The sequence below is a fragment of the Schistocerca americana genome, chromosome 4, assembly GCF_021461395.2.
Source record: "Schistocerca americana isolate TAMUIC-IGC-003095 chromosome 4, iqSchAmer2.1, whole genome shotgun sequence".
NCBI classification, from domain to species: Eukaryota; Metazoa; Arthropoda; class Insecta; order Orthoptera; family Acrididae; genus Schistocerca; species Schistocerca americana.
In genome coordinates this window covers 789,577,596-789,601,701 of record NC_060122.1, presented here as the reverse complement: position 1 = coordinate 789,601,701, position 24,106 = coordinate 789,577,596, and the positions used below count along the sequence as shown (strand labels likewise).

Sequence of the window (24,106 nt, the reverse complement as noted above, 5' to 3'; positions counted from 1 at the left end):
GTCGGCCGGTGGGGCCGAGCGGTTCTAGACGCTTCAGTCTGGAACCGCGCGACCGCTACGGTCGCAGGTTCGAATCCTAAATAGAGAAAAGTGTGAGGTTATCCACATGAGTGCTAAAAGGAATTCGTTAAACATCGGTTACACGCTAAATCAGTCAAATGTAAAGATCGTAAATTCAACTAAATACCCGGGAACTACAACTACGAACAACTGAAATTGGAAGGAACACATAGAAAACATTGTGGGGAAGGCTAACCGAAGATTGCGTTTTATTGGCAGGACACTTAGAAAATGTAACTGACCTACTAAAGAGACTGCCTACACTACGCTTATCCGGCCTCTTCTAGAATACTGCTGGTCTGTGTGGGACCCTTAGCAGATAGGACTAACGGAGTACGTCGAAAAAGTTCAAAGGAGGGCAACACGATTTGTGCTATCGCGAAATAGGGGAGAGAGTCTCACTGAAATTATATAGTATTTGGGATGCACATCATTAGAACAAATGCATTTTTTGTTGCGGAAGAATCTTCTCACGAAATTGCGATCACCAACTTTCTACACCGAATGCGAAAATATTTTGTTGACGCCCACCTACATACGGGGAAACGATCACCATGATAACATAAGAGAAATCAGAGCTCTCACGGAAAGATATGTAGATGTTCACCGTTTCCGCGTGCTATTGTTGTTGTTGTGGCCTTCAGTCCTGAGACTGCTTTGATGCAGCTCTCCATGCTACTCTATCCTGTGCAAGCTTCTTCATCTCCCAGTACGTACTGCAGCCTACATCCTTCTGAATCTGCTTAGTGTATTCATCTCTTGGTCTCCTTCTACGATTTTTACCCTCCACGCTGCCCTCCAATGATCCCTTGATGCCTCAGAACATGTCCTACCAACCGGTCCCTTCTTCTAGTCAAGTTGTGCCACAAACTCCTCCCCAATTCCATTCAATAACTCCTCATTAGTTATGTGATCTACCCATCTAGTCTTCAGCATTCTTTTGTAGCACCACATTTCGAAAGCTTCTATTTTCTTCTTGTCCAAATTATTTATCGTCCATGTTTCCCTTCCATACATGGCTACACTCCATACAAGTACTTTTAGAAACGACTTCCTGACACTTAAGTCTATACTCGCTGTCAACAAATTTCTCTTCTTCAGAAACGCTTTCCTTTCCATTGCCAGGTTACATTTTATATCCTCTCTACTTCGACCATCATCAGTTATTTTGCTCCCCAAATAGCAAAACTCCTTTACTACTTTAAGTGTCTCATTTGCTAATCTAATTCCCTCAGCATCATTCGACTTAATTCGACTAAGTTCCATTATCCTCGTTTTGATTTTGTTAATGTTCATCTTATATCCTCCTTTCGAGATACTATCCATTCCGTTCAACTGCTCTTCCAAGTCCTTTGCTGTCTCTGGCAGAATTACAATGTCATCGGCGAACCTTTAGGGGCTATACGGGATTGGAATAATAGAGAATTGTGAGGGTGGTTCGATCAACCCTCCGCCAGGCACTTAAATGCTGAGTATCCATGTAGATGTAGAATAGCCCAAAGCAAGCGAGACGGATACCAGAATGTTTTCGTCGATGCGCCCTCTCTAATGACACCGCAGTCGACGGGGCACCAAATCGTACTCCGCCTTCCCCTTCGAAGACGCTTCTAGAGAAGTGCCGTCGTAGGTAACGGTCGTCCAAGGGAAGCGGAACCGGCGAGATAGGACCGCAGCGGCGGACTTCGCATGCAGCCGAGGACAAATCTGGGCCAGAACGAGGATGGCGTACGCTGATGCTTATGGGGGCACTCCGAGCGTCCGTTCCTTTTAAAGGCCGGCGGTGATAAAACCGGAAGCTCTCCCCGAGTGCAGTTCTGGCCACCATCGTTAGCGGTCGCAAAGCGCCCGTAAAAACGTTAGCGCGCTAAGCTGTCGCCTTAGCGTAACGGACCGTAATTGTTTTACGCGCTATCAACGTAAAAGCGTCCCTGCCCCTCGCCGAGAGTGAAACACCACCGACAGCGTAAACGGCAGGCGCCGCCGAGCGCAGCTAGTGCGCGGTTACGCGACGACGTTCGTCCGGGTCAGAACTTAAAAAGCAGTCGCAGATAATTATTTCGTTCCTTCCCCTCTTTGAAATTCTGAATTTGCGTATAAAACAAAGGTTGATAGAATATACACAAGTCGTAGAAACATCAGATTGCAATTCTAAGCCGGCCGGAGTGGCCGAGCGGTTCTAGGCGCTACAGTCTGGAACCGCGCGACCGCTACGGTCGCAGGTTCAAATCCTGCCTCGGGCATGGATGTGTGTGATGTCCTTAGATCAGTTAGGTTTAAGTAGTTCTAAGTTCTAGGGGACTGATGACCACAGCAGTTAAGTCCCATAATGCTCGGAGCCATTTGCAATTCTAACACTCGAAAGACACGAAAGGAAGGCAACAATTGAGAAGCGAGTGAAACAGATTTGCTACCTGCTGTGGCACTACGAATCATTTGGTTTGGCATTAGTTTTCTAGTTTTTTTGTGAAGTGAAAAGTTGTTTATGGTTTAGTAACACACAACTTATCCATGGGCAGTTTTCCTGATTCAGCTATTTCTACCCGCTGTTCAATATCCAGCCCTTCTTTTTATTTTCCACCCACGCAGCAACACGAACCTGCAACTCATTCCAATAGTTAACCTGAAAATAGTCTGAAAGCAGCACCTGTAACCTTCAGACGATTCATTGACATCTCACGTCCACCTGACAATAAACACCGCAGTATGGTAACTGATAGTAACGTATGCTTCCCTTGAAATAATCTAAAGCTGAATGTGGTATAATTGACGTATATAGAATCACGAACGTCCATATCGAATGCTAGAACTTCTAAAACAAACAAGGAAGCAGCACGTGGTACGCTCCCGAATTAAAAATTTGAGTATTACAATGTTTAAATGAACTAACTGAAATAATTATACAACTTTTAGGTCACAAATAAATTTTATTGCCCTAAAAGTGAAAAATTCTGATACTCCATGTGCCACGCGATGTCTTGTCCAGGCTACGTACAAAAACTTACGCGAAATCTGAGATACGTTTATCTGCAAGTCAGTTTGTTTGGTTATAAAAATGTCACTCAGATAGTTTAATAAACACCCGTAAAACATCCATATTGTTCTTTGCATAGAACGACATTTACTAAAAGGCAGACATCCGAGACACTCCTGTAACGACAATCCCAGACTGATTAGTTCAACTTCCTAATATAGACTGGCAGTACAGGCTTACCGACGGCTCCAAAACGATACAAAAATCATTCATGGGTACAGACGTCCGATAAAAGATTCAATTTTCTCTCAACGGGCCCTCTGATAGAAGCTAATAAAGGCTCCTTCCGAAATAGCTCACCCAGTTGGGAATCTAAGTTAATGCCAAATAGTTGCAAAGTAGAGGAAGCTCTTCTTGACTTGTTAATGTTATTTATGATTGCATAAAATGCATGTTCGAGCATCAGTTGCTTTTGTTTTAAATCGGAACATCTACCACTTTCAGTGGTGGGCCATCTTCACGGATAAGGGTTAAAATGGTTTCAGCCAACAAATTACATTTGTTATTATTTACATAAAGTGTAGAGCATGACATGTATATCAGCATACGACACAAGACTTTTAGAAACAAACTTACTAATACTAAGGGTACACAGAACTATACTGAAGAGAAGATCAGGACTATAAATAATACTTGTAAGTTGGTATTATTGTGTCGCATATTGATATTCATGACATGCTATCCACATTATTTAAGTAGTGACAAATGTAATGTTGTGGCTCAAACCATTTTAACCCTTATCCGTGAAGATGGCCCGTGACTGAAATCGGTTGATACTCGGATTTAAAATAAAAGCAGCTGATGGCCAAACATGCATTATATACTTTACTTGACGGCTGTTGATAGTAACCTTCCAATAATGTTATTTATGATTATTTATTCCTAATAATACGAAAGCTGTAATTTATCGTATGGAAATGCTGCAGACCTTCACTTCGGAAAACACCGATGCAACTTGAACTATTGTAATTACAAACATGAAAACTGATACAGCATTATTATATTTTGTAATAAACATTAAGTAAAAAAGGTTTTAATCTGTAGCACTACGTGATATGACAGGGAAGTCATGTGTCTTTCTTACTAGTGTCAGCTTCTGTTGGAAATACTTGCATCTATTATCGAATACGTTATCGTCAGTCACAAAGTGCTGAAATCGACAGTCCATTAAATTGTTGAGTACACTGTCTTGCCAAATATGTATAGATGAGTTTATGACACTTCCAATTGTATTCGGAAGGAACGAGTCCAACCATCGAATTTAGATTTCCCACGGTTTTCCTACATCTATGACATAATAAATTTATAGAGGCAATTGTTACCAATACCACTTTCAAACACCGTCCAATTAGAGCCTCTACAGCCCCGTCTGAGTTGACTTCGTGTCGACGGGATGTTTATCGTAATCCTTCGTTGAAAAGATAAGTGCATAAAGAGGCCATTCCTTGAGTTAATTTTTCAAATAAAATTTCGTAACGTCTTTCAGCATCTTCACTGTATTTTGGTAAAGATTTTTATGTTTGCATGTTCTTTCAAGTGAATGAAATTTCTTGGGTTTGAGGAAGAACTGTAACTACACTTGTACAGTCATTTCTGTGGACGAAGGTGTACTGACATTTCTAATAAAAGCGCTTGTTTCAGTTACCACATGCTTGGTTGCGGCTTTTAGAGTTTGCTTAGCAGATACTGTGTGTTAACCACTGTTTTCTAAAAATATTCCAAATACATTATCTTATTGGGTTTATACAATCGTTCCTTATAAGTGTGAAACTTACTTCATATACTTCTTGAACACAAACTGTGTTTTTGATTTAAAAATTCATAATTTGTGTCCTCAAATTGAATTACACTTGTAAAGACTTATCTTTAGTCTTTTTACATACGCCGAATTATATGGTACGTTTATTTGTTTACATAAAATAGTTGATTCAGATATTTAACTTCTGTGAAAGGCTTCATTGGTTTTCACGATTTTTCTACAGGCACATACATATGCAATATTGCATGCTTTTCATTTGTTATGGACTCTAGTTAATGGAGTCTTCCAAAAGACAGCTGATATATATTTATATCCCGTTTTGTCTGTTGTACCTTGTGACAGGAAAGATGACAGACGTAAATTTGTGACACATTTTTACAGCTGTTAGTTTCAACGTCGGGGGTATTGGAGGAGGAGTTAATATTTAACGTCCCGTCGACAACGAGGTCGTTAGAGACGGAGCTCAAGCTCGGACTAGGGAAGGATGGGGAATGAAATAGACCGTGCCGTTTCAAAGGAATCATCCCAGCAGTCACCTGAAGCGATTTAGGGAAATCACGGAGAGCCTAAATCAGGATGGCCGGATACGGGTTTAAATCGTCGTCTTCTCGAATGCGAGTCCAGTGTGCTAACCATTGCACCACTTCGCTGAAGAATTAGTAATTCATCCAATGTATTCCCGCAAGTTTAAACTACCTCTTAACTACTGAAGCCTCATACATGTAACCCCCAGTTCGTAGTTGATCAGTTCGTGTTTGCAGTATCGCGTTGATTGGATAGATCTCACTGGTATCGATGTAAGTTCTGGCAACTTTTTCGTATTGCGTATTATGTAAGACTCGAGTTTCCCAATAATGTCCCCAACTGAAATATATTTTTTTTCCAAATTCTTCGCATTTTGTTGCTTATACGCTGAGGGTACATTGCTTTGAGAGCCTGCAGATGTCTTCATCCCGAGTGAATGGACGTAAACGAATCTAAAAAGTAGAGTAAAGTAGTCCCTGTTTGCTTTTAATAAATCACTGCCCAAACTGTGACGTCATTTAAAGTCATGCATTCGGTTTAAAACCAATGGGCAATCTCGATTCTAGGAAAATGTCTGTACTTTGTGAGTTTCGGCGTAATTTCATGACAGTAGCTGGTAATTTTTGACATGACTCACATCTGCCCGAAAGGAACCGGGCATTACATAGAAGCCGGGGCTAGAGACATTTGTTATGACATATGCCACAATTTGTACCTTACTGGACGGGTCTACTGTCAGTTCTGGCCTTCATAGGTTTGCTTATTGTCTATTTGATGGCTGACATAGAAGTCAGTTTTTTTGACGAAGAAGGAATACAGAAGATACTTACGGTATCTAATCACTTCTAGCAGAACTTCACTCAATGACTAATTCTAAAAACGTGGTATCTCAAACACTGTCACTGTGACTGTTTGAAGATTTTATTTTCCTGGCGTACCTGTTGCCACATGTATGTGTTCACTTTGTTTTGTTGAAGCGTGAATGTTTTCGAACATGTTCTGTTTTTATGCTAATTTTACGTGCTTTACATCCTTTTAGAGGCCCAAGAATTGTTCACAAACAATGGTATCTTCATTATTTAAAGTTCGGCCAACACATGTGGCTGGCCGCTGTCATCTAAAAAAAATCCTGACTGTGAAGCCTCCCGATAGACAAGAGTGGGCCGGGCTTGTCTCGATCTGGAAACCTCGACTTTCGCGATTCACGTCCATATCGACTATGAATCCAGACGTGGCTCACAATTCGTTATCACCACATCAATTCCTCCAATGTCTCTCCCTTACTTCCCAATCTCTACACAAGCCCTTCTGCATACCACATTCGGCTAGCACTTTTGTCTGGAAGAACTGAAGCTGTTAAAGAAGGCTGTGAGCTCTGTGTGGATATTTCAGTCGATAAAAGGGAAGGAAAGTTTCCTTGGTGAAGTCTGTAAGCCCCCATACTTCTCCTTGAATGAAATGAATACATGAGAATACACTGATGAGCCAAAACCTCATGACCACATAGCTAATACCTTGTTGGTCCACCTCTGGAACGCAATACAGCAGCGATTCTGCTGCCATGAATCCTACAGGTCCGTTGTTCATTTCCAGAGATGCGTGGGACCAATTGTTTATGCGCAGTTATCATAAATTATGGCCCAGTGAATCTTCCTTTCACATTAAAACTGTGTGCCGGACCGAGACTCTGAGGACGGGTCGTGAGTTGTGTTTGGGTAGTTCAGGGGGCAGAGCACTTGCCCGCGAAAGGCGACGTTTCCGAGTTGGAGTCTCGATCCGGCACACAGTTTTAATCTTCCAGGAAGTTTCATATCAGCGCACACTAAAGTGAAAATCTCACTCGGAAATGCGGCCCGATGGTTTATGAGCGGTGAGCTGCTGCTGGGTCCCGATAGCATCCCAGACATGTTCCATCGGGTTCAGATCAGGCGTGGTCAAGACATCAGTGTCAGCTCACTGCCATCGATAGTGAGCCCTGTAAAATGGGTAGTTATCCTGCTGGGTGATGCATTGACCTCCTGGGAAGACATCAAGCTGAAGGGATGCAAGTGATCCACAATAATATTGACATCGTCTGCAGCTATGTTGGCGCTTTGGATTACAGCCACGGGTCCTACGTTACTGCCCCAGCAGACTGTATCCATGGCGCGGTGCAAGTTTCGAGCAGAGGTTCGCCTGGATGACAGCATATCTGTACAAAAATACTGACTTGGTGTAACAGGAGACATGTTTCCACTGACCCATAATCGCATCTCGATTTTCCCTTGCACATTGCAGTCATGGTTAACGATGTCGTTGAGTCTACATGGGAGTAAGTAGGGTTATCTACTGCTTAGTCCCGTGTTCAGCGATGTGTATTAAATGGCGTCCTCCAGTATATTTGTGGTGCCTGCACCAACATCGTACACTGGTGCCACATCTGCGACAGGTTGCCGCCCACCCTTCCGCATCCAGATTCCCTGATGAGGCGTGGGTATCCAGCATCTTGTCGCCTTTCCTTGGTTTGTCATTTTTTAAGCACGTTCCATAGATGCTCGCGACAGTAGCACATGAACAGCCAACCAATATATTCGGTCCCAGGCGTTGAATCATAACAATCTGCTCTTTGTCATTATCGCTTATGGCATTGAATTTTCGCATTTTCGGCTCATATGGTCGCTAGAAATGGTTCCCTATTCGTTTATGCTCCTGTTAGATACTTTCCTTAATGTGGCATGAAACCACAACGCCTCCAAGAGTCATTCAATCTCCAGCTGGGCAGTGGTCCTAATGATTCATCATCAGTGGTTGGTTGACTGATTTGGGAAGGGGACCAAACAATGAGGTTAGCGGTCCCGTCGGGTTAGGGAAGGATAGGGAAAGAAGTCGGTTGTGCCATTACAAAGGAACCATCCCAGAATTTGCCTTAAGCTATTTAGGGAAATCACGGAAAGCCTAAATCAGGATGGCCAGACGCTGATTTGAACCGTCGTCCTCCTGAATGCGAGTCCAGTGTGATAATCACTGTGTCACCTCGCTCTGTTGCCATCAGTGTACGTAGCTACAGTAAGATACCGTTGAGTGGCGGGTGGAAAATTTCTGTTGTCGCTGTTCTCAACACAGGCTCTGTAACTACAATGTTGCCAATCAGAAAGTGATTTGCAAAAACGTGATGCCTGTAATTAAAGTTCACTGTGCCCACTCTGATGGAGAAATAAAGTCATTGATCATTGAAGTTCATTACGCTGAGGATTTAGGATGATGTCTGGGATTCATAGAAAATGCAGTTTACTATAACAATTTTCAATATAATCTGAAAACGATAAAGCGTAAAGTTCCGGACAAAAGTTTACCCAAGCAATGCTACTATCAACTCTTGTACTATCAGAACTGTTCAGAGTCTATTGCGTGGATTCTATTATCCCTAGATAATGAAACTGTTCAATAATCGTTATCGATGTAAATGTTCAAAGTGAATGCTCGCCAAAATTTGATGATAATACTCACCAAACACCACGCTAGTAATGGTAGAAGGTCTGTCCTGCGGCTACACGTGAAAATACGACATATGCAGACTGAGAACAAATCACTAAAGTCGTTCCACAATTAACACTTTTCCCCAAAGCAAACTCATTGTTATGTGCGTACCGAGTTATGTAATATGGCATCCAAGGCTGTTCCTTGCAACTGCACAGACGCGACGCGGTTTCCGACACGGAGTGCACGCTGATACGAATCTAAAAGAGATCTGGGGCTCGACTCTAGCTCGGAAGCGCTCGGTAGCGTTCTCGCTTCCCACGCCCGGGTTCCCGGGTTCGATTCCCGGCGGGGTCAGGGATTTTCTCTGCCTCGTGATGACTGGGTGTTGTGTGATATCCTTAGGTTAGATAGGTTTAAGTAGTTCTAAGTTCTAGGGGACTGATGAACATGGATGTTAAGTCCCATAGTGCTCAGAGCCATTTGAAACATTTTTTTTCGGAAGCGCTCTTATTCATACAGCCGCGGTGCGGACAGCCAAAAGCGCAGCCGACAAAATTTGCCTTCCTTACTAGCCGCTGGGGCTAGTAGAGCACCACTTCTAGATACTAAATAATTAATTGCTTCATTCGCTGCAGTCCGATGAAGCTCTGAATTTAATTGTGCAATCAGCACACAGGTAAGTATCTATAATAAAATTCTGATGGAGCTAGGTTGAATGCTTTTGGGGAGAGAATTATTTTAGTTGCACTGCACGCAATAGATGAGCTCTGAACTTGCCCATTGGAGAGACGCTACAGCTATAGTTTTATAGCTATCTTTTGGAAACTTCTCACATCGCTGTTATTATAGCGTAACTCCATTGTACCTAAATACAAACGTCCAAGCTTTATGTAATCACTTACTTCATCTATCTTGCTTGCTTAGTTTTAGGACACAAAAAATCAGAAAATCATGAATGTCAACCAAAATATTACTTTGTGAAATCCAGCATGCTGTTTCCATCATATTACAATGAAAAAGGAATCCGAATATAAATTTTGAAGTGTTTAGCTCCTTCCTGTTGTGCCGATAATTTCAACGTAAAACGTCCAAATTGCTAAAACTGTTACTAAGCTGGATCTTAATACATTATCATTTTAGCATCACTCCTGACATGCTATTATTTTCAGGTTATTTACTTCACTCTTAAGGTATTGCACAACATTCGTGACGTCATAGCTAGTTACAGCGGACTAGGCTGGCACACAATGGAAAGCATATGAGTTCTATATGGCCTGAGTAGGCTGCTTCCCTACAATACTTTAAAAATGTGCCCCTTTTTGTACAAAATTTCGGTCTAATTAATAATTGTTATCGACCTCTGATTATGATATTATAAGTATATTCAAGGGTGAGAGGTGCTTACCTGGCGTAGCGGAAAGAATGAATATTTGAATGAATTTATGATCAGTGTTAGCTCTCAAAGTTAGGTAACATTACTTGGTAAATGGATACGTGGTATTCCTTACAGGCAGACATTGACGCTGTGAACTCGACAATGAATGCCTAACGTTTGTCGACATAAGAACCTGAAATGTTGAAGTCGAGCATAGTCTGCAAAACAGCACACGGTCTCGGGGTCGCAGCACTGCCACTGAAAATCCGAGTTGTAAGGCAACTAAAGAAGTGAAAAAGCTTGCGCTGATTGCGGTTTTGCGTCACATCGACTAATATTCGTACTGAAGACAAGTTTCACAGAGAAATTTGTGTTCGATTTAAGTACAGGCTCTAAAATGAATATACAGTGGTCAAATTAAATGTTGCTTATTACCGAAACTTTTAAACTGAGTGTTCTGATTCAGAAATATATTATAATATCAATACATTGGGTTGTTTGTAACGTAATTATAGCGGAAATAGTCCATGTTTCTACCGTGGACCGGGTGAGGTGGCGCAGTGGTTAGAACACTGGACTCGCGTTCTGGAGGAAGGTTCACATCTTTCCCTAAATCGCTTCAGGCAAATGCCGGTATAGTTCCTTTGAAAGGGCATGGCCGACTTCCTTCCCCGTCCTTCCCTAATCCGGTAGGACTGATGACCTCGCTGTTTGCCCCCCCCCCCCCAAAAAAAAACAACCAAGCAACCTATCTACCGTAGAGGCGAATATGTACAGTATATGGCAACTGTGTCACATGTATAACAGCTACATCTACATCTACATGATTACTCTGCAATTCACATTTAAGTGCTTGGCAGAGGGTTCATCGAACCACAATCATATTATCTCCCTAAGTAACTAACTTCCCGCAGAGCTAAATAAATACCTTCTTCAGAATGAATGTTTTATTCTGAAGCAGAGTGCACGCTATTGTAAAACTCAGTGAAGCCTTAAAACTTTATGTTGGTGTAGTTCTTTCAGTCACCAACTTTCTCTTCCGAATGCGAAAATATTTTGTTGAGCCCAACCTACATAGCTGGGAATTATCATCAAAATAAAATAAGAGATATTAGAACTCGAACAGAAAGGTTTACGTGTTCGTTTTTCCCGCGCGCTGTTCGGGAGTGGAATGTTTTTCCAACAACCTTGTCACTCAGAACCCGCGTAAGATCGAATGCATTTTAATGAACAACCTTCAAGAACTACACCTACATGAAGTTTTAAGGCTTCACTGAGTTTTACAATAGCGTGCACTCTGCTTCAGAATAAACCATTCATTCTGAAGAAGGTATTTATTTAGCTCTGCGGGAAGTTAGTTACTTTTTCTCTTGCTGATTTATCACGATCGTCTCTCGACTGTTTACGGTTCATTAATAACGCAGACTTTGTACGTAGACTAAGATGATACATCATAACAAATACTTGTTGAGAACTGAGGATAGCTGTCGAGGGTTGTGCCACATTGCTGCGCAGTCAGCTGGAAACGCGTCGAGAATTGAGCCAACCCCTGGCACTGCAACAAAGTACCGCTGCGCCTGAAAGCAGGGTTTCGGCAACACGAGAAGCGGCCACCCACTCGCGTGTACGACTGCCCAGCCGAATGGACGGAATCGACGGAATGCAACTGAGAACAGGTATTACAGGCCAGATTGCGAACGGGTGTCGGCTTTCCGTGCTGGCGCCCGCTGCCACCAAAGGGGTTTTGGGCTGTTGGGGGGGGGGGGGGGGGGGGGGGGGAGAGAGACAGAGAGAGAGAGAGAGAGAGAGAGGCAGCAGAGACTGTCAGCTGTAATTACTACAGGCAGCGCACAGCAAAGTGAATCGGGCTGGGCGGGGACAATCCTGTGAAAGACCCAACGCCCCTGGAAGCACGCCAAACGCAGTGCACCTTTCGGTGTTTGACGAGTACACACGTGGTCGTCTGCCGGCCTAATCGTAAATGAGAGAGCAAGCAGGATTCGTAACACTGAATGATTCCTTATGGATTCAGCAGCAGTCACCACAATTCTTTACACTGACGCACGAAATTTTGACATGTCGGTGCTCTGCAGTGCGTTCAACCAATTGTCTTTCAAACATGACTGTCAGTGTTGAACACGTGAAAGTTCGAAATTTGTGGTCAGATCTTATGGGATCAAACTGCAGAGGTCTTCGCTCCCTAAGCTCACCCCCTACCTAATCTAACTTAAACTAACTTACGCTAAGGACAACACACACACACACCCATGGCCAAAGGAGGACTCGAACCTCCGACGGGGGGAGCCGCGTGAACACGTGGAAAACCATGTTCCGGAAGACGTTTGTCTCAGTGAACAGTACGAAAGCCTACCAGCGTCTTGAAAATGTATGCTAAGCGTTCACTTAAGCTAGTTTACAGCCGATTTCCAGACATGATTCTCTGAAAACGCAAAATGGCTGAAAATTTTTTATGGCAACGGAAGTGCTTTCGCAAGAACAACTAGAATGTCACTGAAACGTTTCTGAGGAGAACTAGTAAATACATTTTAACCTAGAATACTGTTGCATTAATGAATAGATTTTTAATGAGCCCCATCTTGTGGACGTTGTTTTTACAAGACAGTGTCTTTGCCAGCTGTACGATTCTAAACTAAGCATCCGGAACGAGAACCCCAAATATTAACAAAAAATGATGAAAGTTATATTTAAGACACTGATCTAAAGTCATAGCTACTCCGAACGTAATTCATCAGTAAACTGCACCATGTCGACTTACCTGACAACTATGGTTGTTACAAAAAATAGTTGAAGATTGCGGGAGAAAATAAGGCAAGTGCATTTCTTAGCAAAGCAAAAACAGTTGAAAGGGTGCACCTTACCACGAGGAAACCCAGCACTGGTGCAAACATCTAAAAGTGAGTTGAAGCAATGGAAGCCTTAAATGGAATGAAGAAGAAGGATACAAATTGTGGTAGATCGTGATCCCAATTGAGGGAGAACTCGACCGAACAGTAGTGACTCCAGTCAAAGAGAACCATAATAACGATGGGGAGAGCGGTGTGCTGACCACGCACCCCTTCTATCCGCATCCTCAGCTGAGGATGACATGGCGGCCGGATGGTCCAGATGGGCCACTTGTGGCCTGAAGACAGACTGCTTTAAATTGTAGTAGAAATATATTCTAATAGACAACCCTATTTTCGCTATTAATTCTTCTCAAGGAACGCACAAGAATCGTAAGTGTTGCAGTAGTACAACAGGACCAAGCACTTATACGGTAAAAGCGTTCTTACTATTTTTAGAGAGAGAGAGAGAGAGAGAGAGACAGAGAGAGACAGAGAGTGAATGAGTTTTTAAGCCACCAGTATTCACAGACATGTTAACGACAACTGGATATCACCATCTACTTGGACACACGGTTCCAAACTGATCATGAAGGAATGGTGATTTTCATTACAATTTGAAGGAATACGCAACGCTAGATTCTCGTTGTATAGACGTGACTCAAAAGCAATACGATCTGCTAGAAATATAAGTGATATATATAAAACGACAGAGTGAGCAAAGAAATGCAGTGACGTAACCAAAAACTCACTGGTGTGCAGAGTTTAAGGACGGAAGTAACTTTCGCGTGATGCGTTACTGCCAAGTAACGTAGTTCAATGACACTTTGAACATACACAGAAATAATTAGTACATTAGGTACAGAGCTAACTGAAAGAAATAGGTAATGAGACGAAGGGAAATGACACTTTTATTCAAAGACAGTAATGACAGTGAAGTCAACGCGATTCACGATGGTCTCCTGGACATTACAAAAGGCGGGACGTGGTTCTAAACAGGGTGTGCGATCATCACAGACGGAAGTGCAAGCTCTGCAACGTGCCCCCATGCTGGCCACAAGGGTTGACAACTGCTGGATGGTCATTGTTGCATGTGAACGTGCTGTAGTACGTCCAAACAACGCATCCCATACGTGCTCGATGGCATTTAAGTCGGAGAAACGGGAAGGTCAGACCATTCGCCGAATATCCTTTCGTGCCAAGACTTCCTCCAACTGCGCGATTCCGATACGTTACATGAAGGCTGAGTTTCTAAGTACAATATTTTTTTATGCTTGACTGTAGTATGAGTTGTTTCTGGTGTTATACGAATTTTCAACACGCGACCTCTGGGCACAATATATACATTCAAGCACAATATATACATTCAAGAACTGAACCGTAAATCATAATATATCTGGGTGTATATATGGAGCGATTTAAAATGGGACGACAGCATATGATCACAGGAAAGGTAGTTGTCAGACTGAGGGCACTGCAGCACTCCTCAGAAGTGTAGCCTAACCACCATGCATTACACTTTCAGACAATGTTTAGTATTGTACGTCAAACTGGGCTCCTCACCACGTGCTACTGGTAGCAGAAATGAGCAAAGCGCGAAGAGGAGCACGTTTCGTCTCTGCTTTAGTTAGTGTGAAAGCGACACTGAAGCGTTCATTCAATTCCAGTGACAAACACTACAGCAGAACTTTTTTGGATCACGGTGTGCTTTGCTTTTTCTATTCTAGAACGTACTTTCCTACAGGAGTCAATCAATACTTTTGTGACTTCCTGGCAGATTAAAACTGTGTGCCGGACCGACACTCGAACTCGGGACCTTTGCCTTTCGCGGGCAAGTGCTCTACCAACTGAGGTACCCAAGCACGACTCACGCCCCGTCCTCACAGCTTTACTTCCGGTAGTACCTCGTCTCCTACTTTCCGACCTTCACAGAAACTCTCCTGCGAACCTTGCAGAACTAGCACTCCTGGACGAGGTACTGTTGGAAGTACAGCTGTGAGGACGGGACGTGAGTCGTGCTTGGGTAGCTCAGTTGGCAGAGCACTTGCCCGCGAAAGACAAAGGTCCCGAGTTCGAGTCTCGGTCCGACACACACAGTTTTAATCTGCCAGGAAGTTTCATATCACCGAACACTCCGCTGCATACTGAAAATATCATTCTGGAAACACTTTTGTCCCTTGTACATGTAGCTCTCTAAAGAGTCCTAGAGAGACTGGAGCTACTGTTGACTCTTACCAACACTTGTTCTTCCAACGCAATATCCTCAGATGGAACAGGAGCGAGGAATGTGGCAGTATTACATTTAGTGTCCTCCGCCACTCGCCGCAGGGTGGCTTGCGGAGTGTCAGTATATACGCGCTTGTTGTCCTGTATGGCTGTTCGGGCTTCAACCTCTTGTAAGGATCTCTTTAAGTACAATGTGTGCGGTCCATATGCACTAACTTTTGTGAAAACGGCAGCATCAGATTGCACAGAGAGAGCGTAAAAGTAGCTCCGACAGCGGAACCTCGCTTTGGCCTCTCAAAATCTCCGTTTTTAGGGTTCCATATCTCTAATACGTAACAGCGAAATCCTTATAGGGTCATTTCTTGTCTGTCTGTCTCTCCGTCCCACTGTTAAAAACCCCATTGCCCAGGAACAGGTAGTCGTGTTAAGCTGACATTTAGGTCACACACTAATATCTTTGGTCCAGCACAAAAATCTTAAGTGCGTAAATCAATCCACATATTTTGACAGTCGTCAACTCACTCATCAAAACCTATGCGGTACTCACCGCTGGCCTACAATCATGACATTTAGCGAGAAGGAAGGCTTCGTAGTGCAAGAAACGTGAAGAAAACGAAACTGTTAATTTGTAATTATATAAAAAGAAAAAAAAATTGTCATTTGCTATCTTACTGTCTCTGTGCCCATCTGTCTGTTAAGACGCCTTTTTCTCAGGAATGTGTAGACGTATCAAAGTGAATTTTTTGTCGCATTGTAAGGTCTACGGTCCCTTGATGGTGCTAAGTCAGTGAACTCAAAAGATGCGGCCATTTATTTCACATGCTTTGATATTCGCTTACTCACTCATTTATATGTATAGGTCAGTTCACGTCGGCTTCAAATCATGAAATTTGATAAAAAGGAAGGCTTCACAGTTCAAGCAAAGAGGAAAACCGAAACTGTTAATTTATAATTACGTCACACGGCCACACGGAAAAACCTGTCGTTTATATATATATATATATATATATACATATCCCTTTGTCTGACCGTCTGGTAAGATGCTGTTTCCTCAGGAATTGATACACATGTCAAGTTGAAACTTATGTCACATTCTAATGTCTTTTTAAGCTTCGAAAGTAAGGGGAAACAGTAGATAAGGCCATTGAGGTCGCATATTTTGATACTCGCGACCTCACTAATTAGTAGCCATAGGTTACTTCCTATTGACAAGAATAATATGAAATTTGGCACGAAGCAAAGTTTCGCACTGCAAGTAAAGAGAAATTCAGAAAATTGTTAGTTTTTCGTTGTACCACATAAAAAATGTTTATATTATCACTTGTTGTCCGACTTCAAACTTAAAATTAAAAGAATCCTTGAAAATCTTGAACGTCGACAATAGGCCAACAGTCGTTGAGGTTATCGACTCCCGGGGTGAATGAACTGTCTATGAACATATTTAATTTTGCATGGAACCCTCGGATCGCGAGCGGTACTCTCAGCTGACCAACTCTTCTGCTTAGAGATCTGTCTCTGGATAACTGCCAACCCAAGTGGAAATGTGAGAGAAAGCCACCTCGACGCTGATATGCACAATATTTGCATGTAGGTGAACTCTAACGGTCCAGAGTGGTCGGTCTCCGGAAAAAGGATTTGCATTAGCGTGATAATTCGCCTCGTATTAGATATACACCTGACTGCAGTGATAGTGATATGAAACTGGTGGATACAACAATGAAGCACGCAACGACAGACGGATGTTGGATCTTTTGATGTGATGCCAGCATGGGATGTTTGGCAACATGTCAACACATCCATAACAGACCTTACAACACTGTTCACGCTGAAGCGCTACAGGTGCTGTTGATCCGCATGTTCGGCGAAGTCATCCTCGAACTGAACTAGTGGTATGCATTCCACAGGATCAGTTTCAGAAACCACAAACGCCTCGTAGTGCTATGGATATCGGATAATCGTCGTTTCCGTGTTGACTCATTAAATGTAACATTTTATTATAACTTCCATTTGAACCACTGCTATTGCAATGGTCATACACGTTTTGCATGCTATTGTGCTGATTGTCTGAATACTTTGTTGAGCGCCGTATTTCACAAACGTCATGTGCGTTTTTCTCGATTACTATTGAAAGAGATCTGAATAAGGTATAAGGACACATTTTCGGGAGGATGGAGGCTCAGATTCCAGTACGGCCATCCAGATGTAGGTTTTTAGTGATTTTCTTGAATTGATTAAGGCAAAGGGCGGGACGATTCCTTTAAAAAGGAATCCTACTCCCATCCGAGCTTGTGCTCCATCACCAGTGATCTCAATATTGATGATCCCAGTCCCTGTCTTCCCCTATAATTTTTTACCCTCCACAACTCGCTCTAGTACCGTCTTAACGCAATTCTCATCTTTCTGTCAATTTTTCTTCTCAGAGTTTTCCATATGTTCCATTTTCCGCCGATTCTCCTTATTCTTTACCTAATCGTTCCACCCAGTTAGATTCACATTTTTCCGGCTTCCCCACGGTCTATGATTCATTACCGCACTCTAAACGTACAATCTCAGAAGTTTCTTTCTCAAACTCAGGTCTATGTTTGATACTTGTAGGCTTCTCTCGGCCAGAATGTCCTCTAGCCTGTGTTAATCTCTTTTTGTGTCCTCTATGATTCATACGTCATGTCTTATTTTGCTTCCAAGACAGCAGAATTACTTAATTTCGCCTGTGTCGTGGCCCCAGTTTTGATGTTAAGTACATCGGTAGTCTCATTACCGTCTCTTCTCATTATTTTTACTCTCAATGCATATTCTGTACTTATTCAGCACCTCCTGTACGTCTTCTTCACTTTCACTGAAGATAACAGTGTTGTCAGTGAATCGTATTATTATTATTATATTTTAACCTTTAATTTTAATCTCACTCCTAAACTTTTCTTTTACTCCCCTCAATGCTTCTTCGCTGTATAGATTGAAAACCGGGTATGAAACACTACATCCTTTTCTTACACTCTTTTAATCCTTGCACATCGTTCTTGATATTCTCGTCTTACTGCCCCTCTCGTTTCTTGCTGATACTGTATATGATCCGCCTTTCTCTATACCTTACTTATATTTTTCTCAGCATTTCGGACATTCTGCACCATTTTACATCGTCGAACACTTTTTTTTCAGATCAAAACATGCTATGAAGGTTTTTCTTAAGTCTTACTTCCATTTTCAGTCGTAGCGTCAGAACTGCCTCTCTGGTGTCCTTACTTTTCCGAAAACCAAAGTCATCGTCATTTAACAGATCCTTAATGTTCTCTTCCTTTCTTCTGTACAATACCCTTGACAGCAAGCTGAATATATGAGCCGTTAAGATAATTGTGTGACTTTTCTCGCACATTCTCGTTAAATAGAGCGCGTTACCGCAGTTGGGCACTGTAGCAATTATGCGTGTTCTCCGCGAAACGATGTTTTTTCAGTAAGACGCTGTCTCAGTCCACTTCGACAGGAATGTTAGTTAGCACTTAACCAACAGATACACTCGTAGTTTCATTGTAATGAGAGCTACTGTCCAGTCACCGGTGCAATTACCTGGTCTCTCGCACATGAATTTTTCTTATGCTCCATGACGCCTCTGAAGAAACTGAAGAGTAATTGGTTGGTAGGTTGCCAGCCGGCTGTCTGCTTGTAGAAGAGACAACAGGGACATTTGAGACAGTGCAGAAAAAAATTTTGTCCTTCTTTCTAACGCATGCTTTGCTATGGGCTTATGTTGTTGTAAGGTGTTTATTGTTCATACCAGTAAACAACTAACTAATTCTGACCTTTAATTACTTATCGTTATGAACCCTGTTCACGAGCGCAAAGATTATGGATAACTTTAAACGTCTAGATGGCAGGTAGCTGTTGGCAGTCATCTTCCTATGTCCACATGGCCTGTTTTAATGACTTATACCACCATCAGATGTAAGGTGCTTGGCTACAAATAGCACTTCCGTGTGCTGTGCAGTGCCATAAGCAGCCTGTGATGCAGCAGACCAGACTGAAGTGCTAGTCGCAATAAAGTATTTTATGTCTGATGATGGTGCATAAGACATTAAACACTGACCTTATGTTGATAAATAAACATCGTTAGTCACAAGGAAATAACTGTTTGTATTATGAACAATATTGGGGTCGATGCACCTCAGTGACGATGACACAGATTCAAATAAATAAAATGAAAAGGAGGAGGAGGAGAGGATTGTAGATGGTCAGTATGAAACAACTCCTCACTCCTAAATAACGCAATCTAATGGCTTGCCTCGCATTTCTAGGAATTTGACTACATAGCACTACCTACCTTTCTAATGTGTTACTCATCACAAACGACATTAAAATCTCCCTTATTTTAAAACTTTCTTTTCAAGTATACTTTTGAACAGAGATATGACGTCCTTGGAAATAAGAAGAGCTTTTTCATTAACGTGCGTGTGCCTTTGAAAGCTAGCACCTCGTCATATTTCGGGAGGTATTCAAAATGTCTTAAATATCAACACCATATCTTTTCCATATCAGACAGAGAAATTTTCTCTTTGCCCTAATACAGGGTGGTTTTAATTAAACTTCCGTTAATTGAGAGGACCCCAAGAAGAATGAGTGATGGTAGGACAATGAAACATTGTGATACCTTTCTAGTCATACGGAAGAGAAATAACGAATAAACCATTGGATGAAACACAATTTCCACATGAGAGGGTAACATTGCTAACTGCGTACCATATTTAAGTTAGAGGCTACAAACGTTGCTCAATGTGACGACCATCCACATACACGACAGCCAGGATCAGCACTAACGACACCATTTCACAATTTCTCGCTGCCCTTTTCGAAAGGCAGACGATGGAATGTTGAGCTGTCGTGACGCAGTTCGTGTACTGCTTAAAGATCACACATTGCGTCCAGAATTCCCAGACATGGAACCAGCAGCTTCTTCACCAATTTGTGGCACAACTGGCCGTGGGCCTGCCGCAGGAGCAATTCGCAAATCGACAGTTCATACGAACTACCGAATCACGTTCTTCAGCCCCGGTAAGGAAGCAGGAATTCTCGTTATTCCTTTAACACGTGGATACACGCGAGCAGCATCAGCACTATTGCTCGTGTTTTGAAAAAAAAAAAAAAAAAAAAAAACAGCTTTACGAGTATGGCTCTGCTTATCTCGTTCAGACACCCGTTGATTTTTCTCCCACTGCATTGCACACTGATGCTCTTGTTTCAACCGTATGTCGCCGTACCAGTGCCGGCGGCTAACGGCAAGTCATGACGCACTGCTAACAACGATAATCATGCAGCGCACTGTCTGAACATCATTCCTATAAAGTTAGGTATTCGTACGGTAAAAAGTTTTCCGTCTACGCAGGCTCAAGTACCGAAAGTCTATTAATAGCCGCCCTGTACTTATCGGAAGGAGTAGCAATGTAGGAGAGGCTAATGATCTTTTGCTCTGTGTGTGACTCCGGCACGGTACGCGAGGTGTGTACGTGTACGTGTGTGTTTGTTGCGGCGACAGGTCAGCTGTGGACGGCGCCGGAGCTGCTGAGGATGCCGCAGCGGCCGCCGGAGGGAACGCAGAAGGGCGACGTCTACAGCTTCGCCATCATCGTGCACGAGATTGTCACCCGCCAGGGACCCTTCTTCATCGCCGATCGACACTTTTCACCTAAAGGTAATTTACTCATCTACAGCACACAGTGTTCGATTGAAGCCTTCTCAAACGACATTCCTTTATTAAAAACGAGGCTTTGGAAAGTAAGTTACGTAATATTATGGCAGGAAAAGTATGCTCTATTGAATGCTGCACAAAAATTGGACGTGATACATTCACGGGCGGGACACCCTACCAGTCGTTTAGTTCCATGATTGTAGAAATCCGCGCCTCGGTCACTCAGTACCTTTCATCTTTTAAACTAGAAAATTCTTGTGAAAGCAGTTACTGTGTACGGAACAATTACACTGAAGACCCAAAGAAACTGGTACACGTGGTTAATAAATGGTTCAAATGGCTCTGAGCACTATGGGACTTAACTTCTGAGGTCATTAGTCCCCGAGAACTCAGAACTACTTAAACCTAACTAACCTTAGGACATCACACACACCCACGCCCGAGGCAGGATTCGAACCTGCGACCGTAGCGGTCGCGCGGTTCCAGACTGTAGCGCCTAGAACCGCTCGGCCACTCCGGCCGACACGTGGCTAATATCGTGTTCCCCGCCAGCGAGCACACAGAAGTGCCGCACCACGACGTGGAATGGACTCGACTAATGTGTGGAGTAGTGCTGGAAGGAATTGACACCTTGAATACTACAGCACTGTCCGCAAATCCGTAAGAGTACGAGGAGGTGAAAATCTCTTCTGAACAGCACGTCGCACGGCATCCCAGATATGCTCAATAATGTCCATGTCTGGGGAGTTCTGTGGGCAGCGGAAGTTTTAAGCTCCGAAGAGTCTTCCTGGAGCCACTCTGTAGCAATTCTGGTCGTCTAGGGTGTCGCATTGTCCTGCTGGAATTGCCCAAGTTCGTCGGAGTGCACAATGGAACATGAATGTATGCAGGTGATCAAAGAGGATGCTTACGTAAGTGTCACCTGTCAGAGTCGTATCTACACATATCGAGGATCCCATATCACGCCCCATCTATTACAGAGCCTCCACCAGCTTGAACACTCCTCTACTGACATGCAGGGTCCATTGATTCATGTGTTTGTATCCATACCCGTACACGTTTATCAGCTCGATACAGTTTGAAACGAGACTCGTCCGACCAGGCAACATGTTTCCAGTCATCAACAGTCCAATGTTGGTGTTCACTGGCCCAGGCGAGGCGTAAAGGTTTGCGCCGTGTCATCAAGGGTACACGAGTTGGCCTTCGTCTCGGAAAGCCTATATCGATGATGTTTCGTTGAATGGTTCGCACCCTGACACTTGTTGATGGCCGGCCGCTGTGGCCGAGTGGTTCTGGGCGCTTCAGTCCGGAACCGCGCAACTCCAACGGTCGCAGTTTAGAATCCTGCCTCGGGCATGGATGTGTGTGAAGTCCTTAGGTTTTTTAGGTTTACGTCGTTCTAGGTTCTAGGCGACTGATGACCTCAGATGTTAAGTCCTATAGTGCTCAGAGCCATTAAGGACTTGTTGATGGTCCAGCACTGACTTCTGATATTCACAGTAATCTCGTGAAATGGTCTTACGGGAAAATCATCACTTCATCGCTACTTCTGAGTTGCTGTGTCCCATCGCTCGTGTGCCGCTCATAAAACCACGTTCAAACTCACTTAAATTTTGACAACCTGCAGTTCTAGCAGCAGTAACTGATGTAACAACTGTGCCATTGTAGCAGCAGTAACTGATCTAACAACTGTGCCAGGCACTTGTTGTCTTATATAGGAGTTGCCGACCGCATCGCCGCATTCTACCTGTTTACATATCTCTGTAGAGATATGTAATGCCTATACCAGTTTCTTTTGCGATTCCGTGTAGTCTTCCGTGTTGCAGAATTTGCCTTTCACATTTTATATTTTGCAGTGTGCATCAACGCTCAGGGCGATTCAGGGAACTGAACTGAGTGACGCAGTAGCGGAGGGTGCTCGAAGTAAACGCACTGTGCGTGAATATGCTGTTCTCCCACACGCTGTAAACCCGCCGCTCAGCCAGTAGGTCGTGCGACAATGGGACGAAGAGTGTTCCAGAGTGCGGGTCAACAGGCTGCGATCAATGAAAACCACCACTCGACCGCGTCACACCCCATTCAGGCTGCGCAAACGGGATAAAGGGCTGCTAACCCGGCGTCCAGTCAGATTCGGCCCCTGTCCTTTTCCGTTAGTGCTTATGGTGAGGAAATCTTTACACTCCTCGTTTTCAGTGATCTAATTTCATTTCCTGAAAAGGTGACGTTCGTAACACTTCCATCTGTCCCGCAATCCATTTTAATTTTTGTCAATACGTAGCATAACAATTGTTTAAATATGATGCCCATTTTACAATGTTGTGTCTGACTTCGTGAGTTCCTTATACTTGGTCTCGGCAGAAATAAATTTTGAACTCCTATTCAATCGTGTCACAAATCCAACTTGTGAACTCCATCAATGTTTTTTGATGAATTTCAATTACTGCTGTCAAATTGCAGGTTTCTGGTCCGAGAGTTCACTTGTGGTCAGTTCTTTGTACGTACCATATAAATACTGATAAGTAACAACTCTTATTTATAGCACAGTATTTAATTCGTAGACAACTTACAAGAGACGCTCACAGCAACAATGAGATCTGACATGTTTTCACACTTTTTCCCAATTTGTCCAAATACCTCACGTCACGAATTTAAGGGTTGTGAGGCCACGAAGTCGAATTGTAAACATGAACTTAACTATAGAAGTAAGCTGCCTGATGACTAGCATTACTTTTATTAACATTAAATTTAGGTTCAAAGAGTTTTATCCTTGCAAACTAAATTTATTTGAATGTATGTTAATGTGTTAGCAACATACTTGAGTTCACTCTTATAGCGGCCACCCAATCTGTCATTGTAACACAAATAAATGTACTTTTTGGAAATTTAAAAGAATTAAAAACTAATGTGTAAAGTGTCTCACCTTCAAGGCATTTTCATGTTGATTTCAAAACTACACTTAAATGTGGCATTTCTATAATATTTCCGAATGATTTAATATTATGATTTATATTTTAGGAAGATTAATTCAGCTGATGCGTTCGGTTCACAGTGGTATGTGGGAAACATGATCTTTCCACCTCCGGCATCAACTGAATAAAGTTTCTTTTAAAAAGAATCGTTTAGTAGAATTTCAGTATTGTACAAGTGTTCCCTT

The 24,106-nt window shown here is 42.9% G+C and overlaps 1 protein-coding gene across 2 annotated transcripts in view; it reads left to right on the top strand.

Annotated features, from left to right (window-relative positions):
* Positions 1–24,106, top strand: part of LOC124612952 (atrial natriuretic peptide receptor 1-like) — a 1,199,832-nt gene that overhangs the window by 995,863 nt on the left and 179,863 nt on the right. For both annotated transcript variants that reach the window (XM_047141468.1, XM_047141467.1), the window contains one exon: positions 20,800–20,955. In XM_047141468.1, coding sequence (XP_046997424.1) covers positions 20,800–20,955 — 156 coding nt within the window. The remainder of the gene's footprint in view (positions 1–20,799; positions 20,956–24,106) is intronic.